This window comes from Girardinichthys multiradiatus, chromosome 24 (genome assembly GCF_021462225.1).
Source record: "Girardinichthys multiradiatus isolate DD_20200921_A chromosome 24, DD_fGirMul_XY1, whole genome shotgun sequence".
Lineage (NCBI taxonomy): Eukaryota > Metazoa > Chordata > Actinopteri > Cyprinodontiformes > Goodeidae > Girardinichthys > Girardinichthys multiradiatus.
In genome coordinates this window covers 7,213,300-7,232,585 of record NC_061816.1, presented here as the reverse complement: position 1 = coordinate 7,232,585, position 19,286 = coordinate 7,213,300, and the positions used below count along the sequence as shown (strand labels likewise).

The window sequence follows — 19,286 nt, the reverse complement described above, 5'->3', positions numbered from 1 at the left end:
GTCACATCACTAAAAAAGAAGCAGAAGCAGAGCTTGTTAGAAACAATATGTTCCTTGCATCTCTAATCTTATCTGCACATAACATCTCTTCACTCATGATGGGTTTATGATATCCATTTAAAATAGAGAAACAGAAATTAGGGCAGAGGATAGCCAGAACCAAGCGCTTTTCAAAGCCGCAGACTTTGTTTCGTTGGTGGTTTTTAATGCTTCTCTGACGACTGATTAAGTTCAACCTCAAACATCTGTTTCTGCAGTTACAATAAGGATGCAGAACATTTTTTAAATCCCCAGTGATAAAAAAAAAACCATCACGCTCCACCAACAAGCCTGAATTTCAATGAATTCATGTTGCAGAAATACAGAAAAGCTCATGATAAGAACAGGAGGCCTGCAGCAGACCTCGATTATATTTCTATAATGAACACAGAAACGCAAATCAAATACATAAAATGAGTCCAGTCAACTGCAGGCAGGGAGGCGGGTCAGAAACAAATACAGTCTTACTGCAAGTCATCCATGTGCATTCAAACAACAGAAGCACACACTCTGTAATGCACAAGCAGACCTACACAAACAGGCACACCGTCCTAAACTGTCATCAAAGGCTTCACTCTGGTCGCTATTCAGGGTCTATCGTTACTATAGTGACCAGCTTTCTGGGAGAAGCTCTTTACAGCTCCCTATCTGAGTTGCTTCCCTTAAACCGTGATGCAGATCCCTTTTCCATCTTTTTACGCCATTGACTGATGCTAGAATACAAATAAAACAAAGAGAAACTCTGGCTGACTGACAATTAGTGGGCGGCCAAAGATGAGGGGCCCCCTAGTTAGCTTTGAGATACTGGAGGAGCCGGACCATCTTGACTCGGGGCCCATCACCCAAATCCTTTGGTTTTACTTCACTCATAACCATAGAAACCACAGCTTCATCATGCCAGGACCTTATCAGAGGAAAAAGGATGTGGATCACCAGCAAAGAGGACAGGCAGTTTACAGGCAACCTCTAGATCTTCATTTTAGGGATTTCAATATATAAAACTCACAAATTGGGATTAAAAATGAAACAAATCCCACATGCTGGTAAATGAAACAGAATACACCTAAAACCTGACATTTATCTAAAAGGTTGTTATTTCTTTGTTAATATTAATTGCTTTTCTGTGTTCTGGCTATTTAAATATTTGTGCTCAATAGTGATATCACTTACAGAAATCCCAAAGTTATATTAGACTAGTAGTCCCTAACTTCCGTTTTTTATGAATGGTTGCCTAATGTCAATATCTTGAACTACTGGTCACAATCCAGAGAGGATGTAAAGGTGCAGCGCAGTGAATTAGAATCAGTAATTCAACCCGATAAATGAAACCTCCTATTCCTTCTACCTTAACTTACATTAGTATGCTTGAAGAACAGCCAGTTATTAGTGAAAATCTTTCATGGCTTTTTCTCCTTTAAGTATTTGGATAAAAAAAAAAAAACCTAACATTTAAATCATCACATCCATCCTGATAGAAATATGATTTTAATTTCCACAGCTGCTTTGAAGAAGTCTCACCTGAATCCGAGACAGTCTGGTTACAGCCTCCATCGCCCCCTCCGTGTGGCACAAGGTTAGTCCTCCTTATACTGTGGAGCTGTGTGGGGTGTGGGCCTGGATGGGACAGTGGTGGTGGATTAGTGTTGGGGCGCACCAGCGGCATCCCGTCAGGTGCGATCGGTCCGCCGCTTGGCCCCATAGGCCCGCAGCTGTTCATGGACTGAGCCTGCATCTGAACCATCATGTCTGGGAACTGGCCTGGACGGGGGACCAGGTGGCCCCCAGAGGGATCCAGGCCCTGGCAGTGCTGAATGGGATCTCCGGGAGGCCGCAGCCTCTGCTGGACCAGGAGGTTCTGCTGAGGGCCACCAGGGAGCATGCCTGTGGACTCGTTGTAGAGAAGCGCCGCTGCATGTGAACCAGGACCGAGACCTGGGCGATGGCTGTTCCCTGCCATGTTGTGGGAACTGTGGCAGCTCATGGACTGCAGCAGCTGAGCCATGGAGGCGTTAGGATGCAGGTTTCCCATTCGGCCCACTTTTCGCAGCTGCTCTGTAGCACTGGGCCCCTGCATGTGGGGTCCTCCCATGCCTGGCTTGTTGAGCATATTGAACACCATGTTGTTACCACCGTCATGGTTCACAGCACTGCTGGATGACTGCTTCCGTTTACGCGTGCTCTGCTGGGCCATGAGTTTGTCCCGAAGCGCTGCCCGACCACTCTGACCTTCTGGAGTGTTTAGCAGCATGGTGGAGTTTGGCGGGAGCATGGGATTTAAAGTGCTGTGTCCCTCCATGCCTCGAGAGATGACACCCCCACTGTTACCTCCACCGGCTGCCCCCATGGCCGGCATGCCGACCGCAGCGCCAGCAGCCATGCCAGGAGTGCTGTTGCCAGCAGGGCCAAGTTTGTTTTGATTTGCTAGCTGTGCTTTGGCGGCAGCTGAGAGGAGACTGCTGGCTGGGAAGGAAGCCGCATTCTGTTGGTTCAGGATCTGGTTCAGGGGCATTCCAAGGAGTCCAGGATGGCCCTTCTGGGAAGCGCTGGAAGTTGCCAGAGAGGATGAGGACGAGGTGGGTGAATACATGGAGTTGCTGTGCTGATGGGTGCCCACTGGGTTTCCCAATCCAGGCAGCAGCTGGGAGTCTTTATACTGGTGGAGAGGGTCGGTTTTGTTGGTGGAGGGGCTTGAGGGCATGGCCGGCCGGGGAGATCCCATAGCCGACCTGGGAGAACGAGGTGGAACCTTCATTGTGGCACATGGGGCCTGGTGACCCGAGGGCATTGCAAAGCTCCCATGTTCGGAAGAGGTGGAGGAGGACCGCGAGCGATGAGGTGAGGCCTCGATTCTTCCTACAGCTGGCCCAGCCATGTGAACTGGGGAAGTGACAGGGGAGGGGGACATGGAGGAGGAAGGACCACTCTGTTGAATCCTTTGCACATTGCCACCATGGCCCACAGGTCCAGGCTTCACTGTGGGTAAAGGTAAGTTGCTTGGCAGGGGAACAATGACAGGAGGGGGGATGTTTACATTCATCATTTGTACCTGAGAGTGGATGTTGGGCTGAAAGGTGGAAGGGTTGGGGGCATGGGTTAGGGGCTGGCTAACTGGCTTGTTAGGGATGGGGTCGAGAATCCCTAAGGGGTCTTTTTCAGAGGTTAACTGCCTTTTCTGAAGAGCACAGGGTGGTGGTATGGATGGTGGGGGAGGTACAGGATGCACAGGGGGCTGAGATTTATGATGAAATGCTGCTCGAGGCAGATCTATGCCAGGTGGGAAGTTCCCCCGTGGCATGTTCATGTTCATGACAGGGCTTTTGGCAGTGGCCGTAGGGGAGAGTGGTGTGCTAGTCCTTCCTGACATCGCACAGGATGGCTGGCCTGCAGGAGAGCCATGAAGCATTACACTGGGTGGGGAAAGAGGAGTCCTAGTGTTCCCATGAATGGATGATGAACCAGGACTACCGGCTCCTGGGAACCCACAAGGATTGGTCCTTTGAAAGCCCTCAGGGCTGCCCAGAGTGTCTGTTTTGGGAGATTGAGATCCATCTCCATACAGTTTAGCACTGGAGGAAGATGGGCTCAACATGCCCCCATACCCCGCCCGATACGGAGATTTAGTTCCAGGATCCCCACTCGATAACCTCTGTGCCCGGGGGTATCCAGAGTAAAGCTCAGGCTGCAGGGCTCCACTTGCCTCCTGAGATGGATACAACCTCTGCTGCTGCTGTCCGGCTGCCATCATCATCTTGAACGGGTTCTTGCACTCGGGGCCAACAGCATTGGGCAACCCTTCGTGGGCTTTAGACCTTATTGCTCGTTGAGTTGTAGAATGCAAAGCAACCGCAGGTGATGTACCTAGAAGGAAAACAAATCAGTTTCAAGTTATATAAAAGCCTATATATATAAAATCTGTTGAAGAAACATACAAGCACAATGAATATCAGAAGCTGAAGAGTTTAATTTTATTGTGATATAGTAAAAACGTTTCTCTTTAAGCCTAATTTAGTCATTTATAATCCAACCCACTTTGTCAAATATGCTTAAATATGGATTTGACATCAGATCAACTTACAATACCTGCTACGGTAAAGCCTATATGCTAGCATTAGCCAAAATGCTAATATTAGCTAACGTGGTAGCATTGCGAACATTAGTTAAGATGCTAGCATTTGCAAAAATGTAAACTATACCCAACATTTGCCAAAAAAGCTAACCCTATCACATTAACCAATAACTTGTCACCTTTTGATAACATGCTAGGATACTAGTAACCATCCTTGATGTACAAACTGAGTATCAGAAGATGAGGAGATGAAGAATAATCAAATCCCTTTTTAAATACCATTGAATAATATGGTAGCTTTAGCTAGTTAGCTCACTTTAGCCAATATGCCAACATTAGCTATAATGCTAACATTAACATGTTAGGCAATAGCAAACAGTACATAATATGTTAATGGTAGATATAATGCTAGTATTCTAATATTAGCATACATGCTAATATGCCAACAGTGGCATTTTAGAACATTTGACTTCTTTTTTACTTTTTAAATGGTAAAACATAAAAAACACATTAAAAAACCTAAAGCATTCCGTATTTATTTCTATAGGGAAATTTGTTTTATAAATGTAAGTATTTTATAAAAACATAAATGTTACAAATAGCAGAAGTCACAGTCGACATGACCCGCATGAGTTTTTTTTACTTAAATGGTTCAAATAGCACAGGCTGCAATAGTTAGAGCCCAATAAAGATGCTTAAGCAGTTGGAAGATGTCAATAATGAGCATGCTACAAAGAAATTACAATTTAAGCCAGATTGCTGGTCTTGTTTGTATAATATACCAGGGTCTAACAACATGTCCATGTACCTCCTCCTGGGCTACTCAACGCCAGAGGCGGGTGTGTCTCCATGCTCTTGTGCAGTGTGGCTACAGCCAGGAGCTTCCTCTTATGAATGCAGAGTTTGGTCACGTCTTCGTCTGCTTTCACGTCCTCCGCTGTCCTCTGTTTGACAGCCGCCCCTGGGTCGAAGTTGAACACCTGACGACAAACGGCATGTTTAAATGTGATCTTACTATGTATTTGGGATGTCATTTATCCATTCAAAACGTGAGTATCGGAACAAAGTGCATAAATAAGTTACAGATAAATCAGAGTCGAACTTCTTCAAGAACGTTGAACTAAAATCCTGCATCATATGATATGAAAATGAATCTGTAGGCTCTTTATAGGAGTAGATGGTGGGTTTGCTGGACAACCAGTGGTTATGTGTTCAGCTCATAGAGGTGGAACAATGTGTTGCAGCTGTGCAAAGTTCTCCAACATCTGGAGTGACCAACATGGCAGAGCTGGCATCAACAGTAACGTTTCAGAGTGCAACTAATGAGGCAAGAATTAAAAAAGAATCAACGCTGTCCTCAAACAGAGAATCCCAGAGACAAACTTTCCAAGTGGAAGATGCAGGAATTATTCTGTTCTGTTGTAGGGAAATGGTGGGATAATGTAAGGAAACAGGAAAGATATTTGGAAGCAAGGACGGACACAGAGAAGGATAGAAATGAGGACAGACACTAGAAAGAGAAAAAGCCAGGATAAAGGAAGGAAAGACAGCATGATAGATAGAAGATAGGACACAAGGAGGAAAACAGAGGAGGCAAGGAAGGAAGGAGTAATGGCACAAGGAAGAAAGGAACATGGGGAAGGAAAGAAAGACAAGCAAGGAGAGAAGGATGAATACTGGGAAGGATACAAAGAAAGAAAGACAATGCTTGGAAATCCAATTTTGTATTCTCCTATATCTTGGGGAAAAAACTAAATGAATTCCATGTTTTTCCAGACTGCGTAAGAAAACATTTTTTAATCCTCTTCACTCTTTTATTTAGTAGTTTTGAATTCCCACACCAGCAGTTTCATGTCTTTCAAAGAATGAGGCTTTCATTTTAGCCTCACCTGAATCAGCACAACCAACATTACCTTGTGGAGGATGAGCGGGCACTCCAGGCCGCATTTACACGTTCCATCTGTGAGCAGGTAGGTCTTCACCTGCTCCAAGCTGGACAGCACCGAGCCACTGGGACTGAAAAACAGAAGAGAGAGGGGGGTTTACCCGAATGCTCGTGGTTTTATTTGACTTGTAATTTAGATTTTAAAAACAGGGAACCAAGCCAGATTGAAGTGGATGCACTTCACAGGTCCGTCAGGCAGCATCTGCAGAATCAACTCTGCACAAATTTACTCTCATTGAACAACTTTCCAGGTGTCTTCAAACCAGAACATTTCTAGGGTGAACCAAGAACAGAAACCTGCAATGATTTTAAAACTTGGTACACATTTGTTTGCCAGCAGAAATATTCACACCCTTTAAACTTTTCCATTATTTGTCACTTTATGGATTTTATTAGAGCTTAATGTGATAGATCAATACATTGTCATTTATTATAAGGTTGAAAGAAAGCTTCCCTTTTGCTTTGGACAAACAGCAGGCCCACAGCATGATACTGCCTCTACCAAGGACTAATTATTTATTAATGTCAATAATGAACAAGTATTAATAGATGTCACTGTATCAGTAATGTAACTCACAGGATCACACACTATCTTTGTTCTGAGCTCGTCATGTACTGTTTGAACTTTGCCTGAACCCAGTGAGGTAGACCCAGTCTGGAGTGGGGATGTCCCATTACATCATACTCAGAAGTGCAGATTTGGCACACTTGATGGTTGCAGGTGATGGACCCACCTCGGAAACGTGACGTTATTGGTTTAAAATACAACAAAGAATATTTTAAAACACAACAAACTTTAAAGCCGTGTACTGGAAACTGTTTTATCAAGAAGAGCTTCCTGGTTTTGAACCTCTCCAAAGTGAAATTATTTTTCCTCTCACATCTGTGTTTTCCCTTAACTTGGCTCCTCGAGTTTTTTCTGCAAGTCTTCTGGAGCTTTTTAAAAATGTTTATTCCTACTTGGATATCTGGCAGCAAAGAGGTTTAACCCCTTCAGTTGCCTTGGTCTTCATGATGCTGTTTGTTCTCTAATAAACCGCTGAGGCAGAGTTTTAATTAGGGGTATCAGAGTATAGAGAGCTGGATACAAATGCAAGTCACAGTTAACAGATTTTCCTCTGCTTTTAACAGGGTTGGGAGAGACACCAACAGTTGTTCCCATCGAGCACAAACAAGGAAACAGAAGCAGATTTACATCATAAGCTTCCTGCCTACAGGACAGGATGACTGCTAGCAGATCAGGAGGACCTGATAACGTCTTCCCATCATGCCTGAAAGCCTGCGCACATCAACTCACTCCGATCTTCACAAGGATCTTCAACAAGTCACTGGAGAAATGTGAGGTCCCCTCCTGCCTCAAACGATCCACCATCATCCCGGTTCCCAAGAAACCCACCATCGTAGGATTAAATGACTACAGGCCTGTAGCCCTGACGTCTGTGGTCATGAAGTCCTTTGAGCGGCTGGTGTTGAAGCACCTGAAAGACATCACAGGCCCCCAGCTGGACCCCCTGCAATTTGGTTACCGAGAAAACAGGTCGGCAGATGATGCTGTTAACTTAGGTCTACACTTCATCCTGCAACACCTCGACCGTCCAGGGACGTACGCCAGGATACTGTTTGTAGACTTCAGCTCGGCCTTCAACACCATCATACCAGACATCCTCCACCAGAAGCTCACCCAGCTCAACGTCCCAGCCTCCACCTGTCAGTGGATCAACAGCTTCCTGACAGACCGACAGCAGCAGGTGAGACTGGGGAGCATCTTCTCCCGATCCAGATCAATAAGTACTGGTGCCCCCCAGGGGTGTGTTCTATCCCCACTCCTCTTCTCTCTGTACACAAATGACTGCACCTCATCGGACTTGTCCGTGAAACTCCTTAAGTTTGCAGACGACACCACTGTCATTGGACTGATCCAGGACGGTGATGAGTCTGCATACAGACAGCAGGTGGATCGGCTGGTACACTGGTGCAGTCAGAACTACCTTGAACTCAACCCGCTCAAGACTGTGGAAATGGTGGTGGACTTTCAGAGAACACCACCCCCATACACCCCCCTCACCATCCTCAACAACACTGTATCGACCGTGGACCACTTCAGGTTCTTAGGAACCATCATCTCTGAGGATCTGAGATGGTCTTCACACATAGACACTGTTTGAAAGAAGGCCCAGCAGAGACTGTACTTCCTGAGGCAACTCAAGAAGTTCAACCTTCCACAGGAGCTGCTGGTCATCTTCTACACTGACATCATTCAGTCTGTCCTGTCTTCATCCATCTCAGTGTGGTTTGGTTCATCCACAAAACAGGACAGGTCCAGACTGCAACGAATAATCAGGACTGCAGAGAGAATAATCAGGGTTGACCTTCCCTCCATCCAGGACTTATACAGGTCTAGGGTCAAGAAAAGAGCTGCTAAAATCTCTGCAGACCCCACACACCCTGCACATAAACTGTTTAGAGCTTTACCTTCAGGCCGCCGCTACAGAGCACTGTTTACTAAAACCAGCCGCCACAGAGACAGTTTCTTCCCCCAGGCTGTTTCTCTGATGAACATTTAATAGAGTACAAAACAACAGCATATAGATGTTGCAAATGCACCTTTGTATATATGTATATTTAAGGACATAAAGATATATGCATAAATGATCTTATAGCGCAAAATAAAAACAGAGCAAAGGTGTACCGGAGTCATATTCCTTGTTTGTATGTACGAACTTGGCAATAAAGCTGATTCTGATCTATCCCTGCAGCAGCAGCCAAGAGCTTTTTATTTATGAATGGCTGGTTTCTTAACAGAGGTGGAAAGCCTGCATTTACCATTTGTGCAAACGTGGGCTGCAGTTCTTCTGTATCAATGGGCCCTCAGTTCACTTTTATCAGCCGCCTCCGAAGGCACAATATGTTGGGGAGATTTTAGCACCGAGTAGATGTCAGACACACCGTGCCGTCGCTGGAGTGGCCGAGGGAACGAGCATGACTCAACACGGAGAGCAGCAGCATCAAAACATCCGCGTGTTGGTGTCGGCTTCCTGCAGAGCCGATCAATTAGAGCAGCTCTGACCCTTTGTGGACAGTAAATAAACCTGCTGGGGGCTTTCTGACTCAAACCGCCGACTCATTAAATCCTAATGATCAAACTTTAATTTAAAACGCGGTTTCTTTAGCAGTCCAAGGGACAATGTGAAATAAAACCTGCAGTCATGTGGCTTCTTTAATTGATGCAGTGTGACCCTCTTCTGCATCACAAACATATGGCCTGTTGCCCTCGCACAGATTATAAGTCCAACCTCAGAGATGGATGGAGATCTGAGCAAATATTTGTGTTGCTGCTGGTTTCTCATCTAGAGTTGCTATTTTAGGAGGTTTTCATCCCCAAATCCAGGGTAAAAATGCACCAACTCCCATTCTAGTGCTGATTCAGCAAAGAATAGGAAAGAACGGTTAAAGTTAGGAGCTGCAGGCAAGCTACTGGAGACCAACAACCAATCACAATGTTGGAAGCAGCTAGGATTTGTTTTGTGTTTATTTTATCCAATTTAGGACGATGACAATGAAAAAATGAACGTTCAACATTTTCACAAATGGATTAGCCCAATTTAAGTATAAATGCTAAAGTTCATTAATGTTTTACAGTCAATAAAACACAGACTATCTTTGCTGTCTGGATAGATGGATGGATGGATGGATGGATGAAGAGGGGGATGAAGTGATGAGTGAATGGATAAAAATACATTCCAATCTCCCATTTCCCAATATTTATCCAGGCCAGTGACGTGATTAACAGCAAAACCTGAAGTTCCAGTTAGCATTAAAACTGATAACCACTTCACTGCACAGACCTAAATTACTAGATTGAACTTCTCCACCAGAAACAAGTCATTAACAGCATCTAAAACATTTTATGTCTTCAGGCAAGTTCTTACCTCACATACATGACGCCCCCGCCATGCTCCGCCTTGCGCTGCCAGCCAATGGGGACCTGGACAGGGACGGCCTGCCTCTCATCTCCTGCCTCACAGTCCTTTCCGCCATTCATTGCTCCACTGGTTTTACGCTCGACGCCTCAGAGGTGTATGTATCAGACATGAACCGGCGTCATGTTCCGTCTTCCGGAGACGTGGTGGAGGTGTCAGTGCTGGGAGGGTTGGAAGAGAAGGTCCGGGGCTGCTCGATTCTGCTTCGATGTGGGAGTCTGCTCTCTGGTGGAGCTAATGGGGTGGTGGGAGGGTAGGGTGAGGCGGGCTCACAGCTGACCCTACCCTTTGAGCTGCATTCTGGCTACAGTACTCAACGACGTGATGACATTCATTACTGTGTCCTGTCATTCGGAGCCATCCGACTGGCTAGACGGGAAGGAACAGGGATCAGGAGCACTGCGTTCTTCCAAAGTAAAGTTCTTTATTATTAACTTCTCAACATTTGTCCATTTCCCAGGAAAGAAACCCCTTAGACAGAAGAATGGAGTCTTTTTAGGCGATGGGTTCCCAAACACAGTTGGGTAGTGGTTTCCCCATGGCTCCTGAAAGGGAAAAGAAAGGGAACAGTCAAAGTCTAAAAACTTATCATCAATCTGAGGTCATGTTTGGCACAATATCAAACAAACAACAAAAAAAAGCAAATTAGCTTTGCAGAGCAGTCATTTACAACTTTTGATTTTGGGCTGGCCAGATCAAATTTCAGACCTAAACGAGACTGAGGTTACTTGTTAACACCATGTATGCCTCAAAGCAAATGTCTCCAACTTTTTGGGTTTTTTTGAACAGGTAGAAAATTTAGATTTTTCCATATCTGAGCCATCGATCACTGACCGACTGATTGGTGCATCTAATACCTTTGGTTAGTCACAAGCTTTCAGGACATTAAGCTTATTCACTCGTCAATGCTCATCAAAGATCTCAAGTCTGTAAGGGAAGGAGCTCCATGCCGAGTCTCCTCTCAGCTGGTGGTGCTGCTGACTCATACCGGGCCTTGGAGCTACTGAAAACCAACCCGATGATGTTACCACATAGGAAGAAAGGTGGGCACCAGGGAAAGGGGCAGCTGTTTATCAGCCGCTGCACTGCAGCAATCATCTCAGGAGACGGCTATGGAATCATATAAGTGAAACGGCCACATCGTTAAAATCTAATTTCCCACAGCTCCATGTTTGGCAAAGACAAATGGAACAAAAAGGACCTCATTTCTATTGAAAAGAAGTTACCTTTTCAGCAAGAGCCCATTGCAGCTGAGCTGGCTGAGGATGTCTGACAAATGTTTCAGTTATGGTCTTTTTGTTCGGTTGCATCAGACAAGGCAGCATATATATATATATATATATAGATAGATAGAGAGAGAGAGAAGGAGAAGAGATTAAAAATGAACACATTTTGATTAGAAATTACACAAAGTGTCTCAACAGAAGCAGCCCTCTATGACTCTGCTTCCCTGCAGACGTAAAAGCATTCATTTATTGGTAAATCAGCAACATGCCTGAAATTAAATGTCACTGCAAGGCCTGTGAATGTCCCTTGTTTGTTTTAAAACTTCAAGACAAAAGTTCAGTATGAATTTCAAGTGGATATCTTTACAGCAGGGAGGATTTGATTTTTAGGAAGGAGGTGCATAAGGTAGTTAGGCCACAAGCATGCAAAAAGGACACATGAAAGGAAGGGCATAAGGAAGGGAGGTAGGACGCAATGAAGGCAGAAGGCAAGGTTAGAAGTAAGAAAGGAAGGAAGGGTAGAAGAAAGGAGGAAACAAGGAAGGAACTCTTCTCGGTATTGTCCACTGTAAGAATGAACCATGAAGACCACAGCAGAGAGGCGACTCAGACAACACCACCAACAGAAGCAGCACCAAGTCAGTCATAATTGAGCTTTTCTCACCAGATTCTGACATCCAAAGCTTCTCTAACAACTTCCTGTGATTGAGGAGGGAAAAGCTGCAACTGTTTGTACTGTGGATTAACAGACTATAGGCCAAGCTTTGAGATCACACAGAAGCTACGTCTACCTGATGCACATCTCAAGCATAGCCACACAACATGGATGCAGAGGAAATAAAGGTAGCACTTGAGAGACTACAAGTGTGATTCATCTGAAAGGCTGTTTATGCTGCTAGAGGCTTTAAAGACTGCATCAGTGATTTATAAAAGATCGACGTCAGACTTTAGTCCTGCATTAGGCTGTTTGATATTATCCACATGAGGAAGAGAAACCAAACAAAACCAATATGCATCACTGTAAAATCACTGCCTTCTTGTGTTAGCCGTGGTTATCTCCACAGGAAATCAACTCCGTGCATCAAAATGGCCCCACAAGCAGGAAAATACTGCAGAATACTGCAGCTGAAAGAGCACAATTTCAAATTATCAAGAGCTTCAAAAAAAAGATGGTTCTGCTGCTGCTGCAAAGAAGAAGAGGTTCAGGACATTGAAAGGTGTCCAGCTCAACGTTGGTACTGGCTGCAAAGAACTCACTTCTGTCCAAGAAAACAACAACGATGAGTGAAATCTACAAACCAACATGATTTGGGTTTGCAAAGCTGCATCTGAAAGAACCACAAGACTTCTACAGCAATGTAGTTTGAGAAAAACATCTTACTACACTAAAACCTGTCCCAGAATAATGAGCAGCAACAGTTGCCTCTAACATCACCGCTGATGCCTTTCCGCCATGGCAATGTGGTAACACACAGCAAACTATCAAAACTCCTGCTTTTATGAAGCTCATGACACTGATGATTATCAGCTGATTACAGGGTTTCTACACATCTTCATGTAAAAATCTTTATACTTTTGTAGACTAGACTTTATAGATTACTCAGCCACCCAAAAGTTCAATTTAAAAAGTAAAACACAAACGTTCACTACAGATCTATCTAGTCAGATGCTTATCCAGCTGGTAGGATTTAAAGATGGAGTCTGGGAAAAGCACAGGAAGTACGGAAGAACACAAGGAAAAGGGGATAGGACACAAGAAGGAAGGAATAGAGAACAGAGGAAATGGTAGTAGAGACAAGGAAGCAAGGAAGGAAGGAAGGAATGGAGATTGGATACAAGTAGGGAAAGAATGAAGGACAAAAAAAAAGGGAGGACAAAGACAGAAGGCAGGAAACAAGGATGGAATGACAGAAAGAAGGAAATACAACGTAAATAGGAATTAAGGAAGGGAGGAAAGTAGGTAAGGGCACAAAAAAAAGAAGGACACAAGAACCACACTAAATATAGTGTGTGGTAAAAAAGCCTGGAAATGCAAATTTTTTACTACTTATCCTGACCTGACCTAAAGTTACATTGCTGACTTTTACAGACTGCGTAGGAACCCTATAATTAGGGTGTATTCACACTTGCCACTTTCGGCCCGCTTTAAACGGACCAGAGGTCGTTTCCCCCCTTGGTCCGGACCTTTCGTGCAGGTGTGAATACACTCAAGCGAACTCTGGCCCGGACCAAACAACCGGACCGAGACCCACTTTTTGAGGGGGTCTCGGTCTGCTTCCAAACGGACTCTGGTGCGGTTCGCTTATGGTCTGAATACAAACCTGCCCCGATCCGAACCAACTGCAAAAAGCGTACGTCTCTTTGGACATAAAAGGCCACCGTAGCCGGTAGCAAAGGTGTGTGTTGTAAGGTAATCATACCTGATAAGCTGTGTGTTGCTTAGCAACGCTACTGGCTTGTTGTGGGACAAGGCACGTAGAGAACATCACAATAATATTGCAGCTGTAATAACGGCACAAATATGCAGAACAGAGTTTCTGCACGCAGCACGTCTGCAGATGTTTTCCTACATTTCTGGGTCTGCGCTCCGTCCCGCCCCCATCATTTCTGTCCAATGGGAACAATGATCGTCACCCGCGTGGTTTTGTTTACAAGTAATAGTTCACTTGCAAAATGTACAATGTGAAAACAATGAAAAAAATAAAGTTCGCTTTTGGTCCGGACTAAAGGACTTTCCTAAGTCATTTAATTAGCCTCACCTGGCTGCTACTTTCCCTTTAAAAACAAGTGGAAGCAAGGGCGCACTTAGTTTTTCCCAAACTGTTTTTAAACTTCATCACTAATTAACAGTGGGGTCAGATTTAAATAACTTTATGGCAAAGACCAGATCATAATTGTGAAAAGGAGGGTGTACTTTCTTCTGACTGACTTAACCTGCGACTGTGGAGATAACGGCCCCTTTCAGACAGCCCTGTTGTGGCTTCTTCACGCTCCAACATTCTGGTTATTAGAAACAGACATGGAGCGAGGGTGAAGAGGAGGCTGGGACCGAGGCGAAGCCATTAATGTGTCCAAGAAGAAGCAGAAATCATGGAAAGCAGCAAGCTAACAGGAGGAGTTAGCTTATTTGACACAAAACACCTTCTTGAATCAAGTAAACAGCACTAAATATTACACCTGTTTTATTCTAAACCTTTTAAAATCACACGACCCTGTCAGTAACTGGTGGAGCTGAATTAACGAGAACAACATGGAGAACCAACAAGGTCCCGTTAATAATATGGTTCCAACATATATGTGAAAGTGGTCCTAAAATTACTGAAAATTTCCTTTTTACCGAGTGTGCTGCTACTCTGTCTGTCTGGAAGAATAAAGTCCAGATTGAGGAACAAACCTCAGAACTTCGGCCATTTAAAAGTTAGGCTATCTGGGAAAAATAGACCCGACCAGGAGGAAACAAGTCAAGATAACATGTAGATTTCCCTGATGGGCTTTGGGTTTAACCAACAGGTATTCGGTAATCAACAGCAAACGGTTTAAATCTTGTTGAGGACCAAATACAATAATAAGAAAACAAGACAACGCTGAGGAAAGGTCGGCGCAGAAAAGGGCACAACAACAATAACAACAACAGCTAAAGAGCTGCAGCAAAGTGGCCTGAAAAACAAAAAGATAAAACTCTTTTACATAAGAAATAAGATGAAAAAAGAGAGAACCACAGCTAAATATGGTGGAGTAACTGAATTTGTGGTCCATTAAAGACCACAGTTTATGGAAATGAAAATGTCCCATTTGAACAATTAAATGTACAAATAAAAATCTGACAGAGCTGCTTGTGAGCTTTTCTATCATTAAAGATGATAAATAACATGACATTTGGGATGTTCGAGCAACTGATGCTGCTTTAAATCATTGTTATATCCAAGTTTTAATTAGGGCTGCACGATATTAGAAAATATTTTATCACGAGCGATTTATGCCTATTTTCTTAGTCATCTGTGCTTCCATCACTCTGCAACTTTTAGCATTTTGGGCAACATCGTTAGTGTCCAGTGTGAGCATCTGCTGCTGTTAGACTGACTAAATCTTATATTAGCATGAAAAATACAAGTTCATAACACTTGGAATATATGAACCAACAATTACTGCACTCCTATTGTTCATTATGAGTACTGCACACCACCGACGTGCTGATGACGATATTCCTCATACGTTGAACAGCCTTAGTTTTAATATTTGGAAATGGACCAGACGGATGGACAGATTGGATATATAAAAAGGATGGATGATGAAAACCAATGGACAAAGGGACATCTAGATGGGGCTGTAAGGTCAACAAATAAAAGGCAGAAAGAGTGGACCTAACATTTAGACACATGGTTAAGGAATGAAATCTGGAAGCAAAATCTTTTTCTATACTCTTCTTTTTTATTACTTTTCCAGACCTGGAAATGACTTTTCCAGTTTTCCAAGCATTATAGGAACCCCACAAATTAGTAAAAGAGGAACACAAACTCAGTCCACCACCTCAACCTCAAAGACTCAGATAGCAAGTAGCAGAACCTGAACGTCTTACAGCAGAAAGCATCTCTGGTGACCAATGAGGTTATTCTTTGGGACAGAAGAGAGACTTATCTGGTCTCAGTCAAACGGACATTTTAACGTGGCTCTTCCGCTCTCTAGATCTGTGTTACAACAGTTTCAGAGAACATTTCAAACATTGCAGCTCCTAACGACATCTGGTGACTGCATGGTCTGATTGGCTTGTTTCACCTGGATTTTTAGAACGTAGGTTCTCTGAAAATAATAATAATAGTAATACGTTCACTATACGTAGCAGAAAGTCTTTACTCAAACTCCAACATTTCGTACTCCATTTCTGGCTGCAGAGGTTTGTTAGAGAAATCTGATGAGCAAACAGCATCATGAAGACCAAGGACCACAGCAGACAGAAGAAGTTTAAAGCAGAATTACGTCAGAAAGCAGGAGCCCAAGGAGTTCTGTTCAATCCATCATGAACATGAAAAGAGTAGGAGACAAATGCAACCCTGCCAAGACATGGACGTCCACCTAAACTGGCAGGATGGGCAAGGGGTGCAATCATCAGAGAAACAGCCAAGAGGCCCATGGTAACATTGGAGGAGCTGCAGAGATCCACAGCTCAGGTGGGAGAATCAGTCAACACGTCAACTGTTCACCGAAAAGAAATTCATAGGAAGTCTAATTTGACTGGTTTGGATTTATTTACATCTATAGGTTAGAATGGCCCAGTTAAAGTCCAGACCTAAATCCTAACTAGGATTTGTGGCAAGACTTAGAAATTGAAGTTGGCAGGCGTTCTTTATCCAATCTGAAAGAGCTAGACGTTTACCAAAGAATGGGCAAAACAACACTGGCTGCAAAATATTACAACAGCATGCAATTCCAAAGTTATTGTTGAATATTAAGATAACGATTACGATAAGCCCAAATTTTCAGCAATTTCTTTTTCTTTACCCGCATTAAGATGTTTCCACCACTCTCCATGAGCTTTAGGATCTTACTAGCTAAAATCTGAATGAGGAGTGGCCATCAAGGCTCATCCTAGTGACCAAAGATATTGTTGGGATGCAATCTTAATACAATCCAATGATATGGACAGATTCCATTACTACCATTGCAACACCTGATTCAGGTTTATTGACAGAGATCCGAAAGCTCAGGGATTAATGTGGGGATATCATGATGAGGGTGAAGAAGAAAAATGAGGAAAGAGAGGGATGAGCACAACTGATATCTATGCAACTCCATGCAAGTTCAAGTCTGATCAGTGGGACTCTGTTCAAAACACCAAGAAAAATAGATAAGGTAAATATATGGGATAGTATGGTATGGGAGCCACATGCTGCCAACAAATGGCCAAGGAACAATCTTTATTCCATACATTTACATTTTCAGGTTAAAATTGAGTAGACGCGTTTTTACGAAAGATGCACTTACTGGTAAGAGATCTGAAGTTTCTTTTTCACTCGTTTTGATTGGTTATCAGCAGTCAGTCATCAGTCAGTCATTTTCTACCGCTTATTCCATAGTGGGTCGCTGGTGCCTATCTCCAGCAGTCTATGGGCGAGAGGCAGGGTACACCCTGGCCAGGTCGCCAGTCCATCTCAGGGCAACACACGAACAACCACACACACACACTCATTCATACATCTAAGGGCAATTAAGAGATACCAATTAACCTAACAGGCATGTCTTTGGACTGTGGGAGGAAGCCGGAGTACCCAGTGAGAACCCACGCATGCACTGGAAGAACATGCAAACTCCATGCAGAAAGACCCCCGGTCGAGAATCGAACCCAGGACCTTCTTGCTGCAAGGCAACAGCGCTGGGGATAATCATCAGATTATTTCAAATTCATTACATGCATTAAAATTAAGCATTCCTTTGATTTAAATTAAGTAAAAATACCAAACGTAATGGACGTTTTTAGAGTTGACAAAAAACAGATAAAGGATTGGGGTAAGTGGATATTTCTATATTTTCTGTTAGGTTCAAAAGCACTAAATCTATCAAGGAAAGTGCAGCATATTTTTTTTTCCCTTACGCATTAAACTCTTTGGGAAAAAAGACAGAAATGTTCAAATTTTCCTTAAACACATATGAATTCTTACAATATTTCTCCTAAGGATGTGTCATCACTTTGCTTTAACTTACAAGTCTTTTGTAAATCTGGCAAACACAGCGACCTATAGTCTTTAATTCAGCCAAGAGGTCAAGTTTGGAACAAAACTCTGCACCCTATAAATAAATACATTTTTTAAAGTAATTGAGCCTAACAGTGTTTTTTGGGTTTAGAAAACCACGTTCTCCCATTTCAAATCAGTTGACTTTTGGGGCATAGTACTTCAAAACATGATCTGAACACTCTTTGATCAAATAAGACAATTTGACTCATCTTTAGGTCAAAATCATACACGGTTTGTGGAACCAAGATTTTGGTCAGCGGTATTAAAAAAGTAATAACGAATGATGTTCTGGGTATGTTTTCTTTACCTTATCAATATAGATTCTCCAAACCATAATTAGCAAATAAGAAGCTGTTTTTATGGGAACAATGTGGGCAACAGCGCAACCACCAATCAAGCGTCAGGAACACAGACAACAGCTGCCGATTTGCTGCTTTTAACTCAGAAATTACAACATTTTTATTCTAAGCTCTTACGTTTTGTTTTAACATATGTCAAAGAACAAATAAAGCAATTTTCATTGCAAAATATTTAAATTTTTTTAGAACTTTGTCCATTTTTTGTGAATTTTCCATTTTGGGTCAGCAGTTTATGTTTTAATGCACATTTAATCCACATATTCAGAACATCATCTATTTTTCTCCCCCCAATCTTAATGACGTGCTGAACTTCTCGTCAGGGAACCAGCGTTTGATTCGCTTCAAGATGTGTAGAAGTTTAAAAATCAACCCAGTTTTCTACTCAATAATCTTGTTAACTACCAGTTTTACAAAATGTACTTTTAACACGTGAGCACATTCTTAATTAGCTCAAATATGGTCTGGATTAGATCAACATATGAAATCAAGTTGATTGCGGTTACACAATTAACCTGAATATGTTTTAAAAAGCAGTTTTATTTGCCTAGTCTGTGCACACTTCGGTTCCACTCAGAAATATAAAAGGGAATTAAAAATATTTTTGTACATTTTTGAATTACGATGTGGGAACTCTGACTGTCAAGTGTTCATCAGAGAAACAGCCTTGGGGAAGAAGCTGTCTCTGCGGCGGCTGATTTTAGCTAATAGCGCTCTGTAGCGCCGACCTGTGTCCAGGATGTGTGGGGTCTGCAGACCACAAGTCCTGGATGTAGGGAAGGTCAGCCCTGGTGATCCTCTCTGCAGACCTGATTTTTCGTTGCAGTCTGGACCTGTCCTGTTTCTCTGTTACTGTTTTTAACTGTAAAAATATACTAATCTACAGGAATGAGAATTATATTTTTATATGAATAAAGAATGATTACAACTCAGTTAAATGACGTTT

General features: G+C 43.1%; 1 protein-coding gene across 1 annotated transcript in view; it reads right to left on the bottom strand.

Annotated features, from left to right (window-relative positions):
- The window catches only part of LOC124861664 (methyl-CpG-binding domain protein 5-like), a 31,627-nt gene that overhangs the window by 10,976 nt on the left and 1,365 nt on the right, over positions 1 to 19,286 (bottom strand). Inside the window, exons 2-5 of the mRNA XM_047355556.1 lie at positions 9,980 to 10,575; positions 6,019 to 6,121; positions 4,914 to 5,085; positions 1,558 to 3,897 (exon numbers count right to left, since the gene is read on the bottom strand). Of these exons, the coding sequence (XP_047211512.1) occupies positions 1,558 to 3,897; positions 4,914 to 5,085; positions 6,019 to 6,121; positions 9,980 to 10,092 (2,728 nt within the window). The 5' untranslated portion in view covers positions 10,093 to 10,575. The remainder of the gene's footprint in view (positions 1 to 1,557; positions 3,898 to 4,913; positions 5,086 to 6,018; positions 6,122 to 9,979; positions 10,576 to 19,286) is intronic.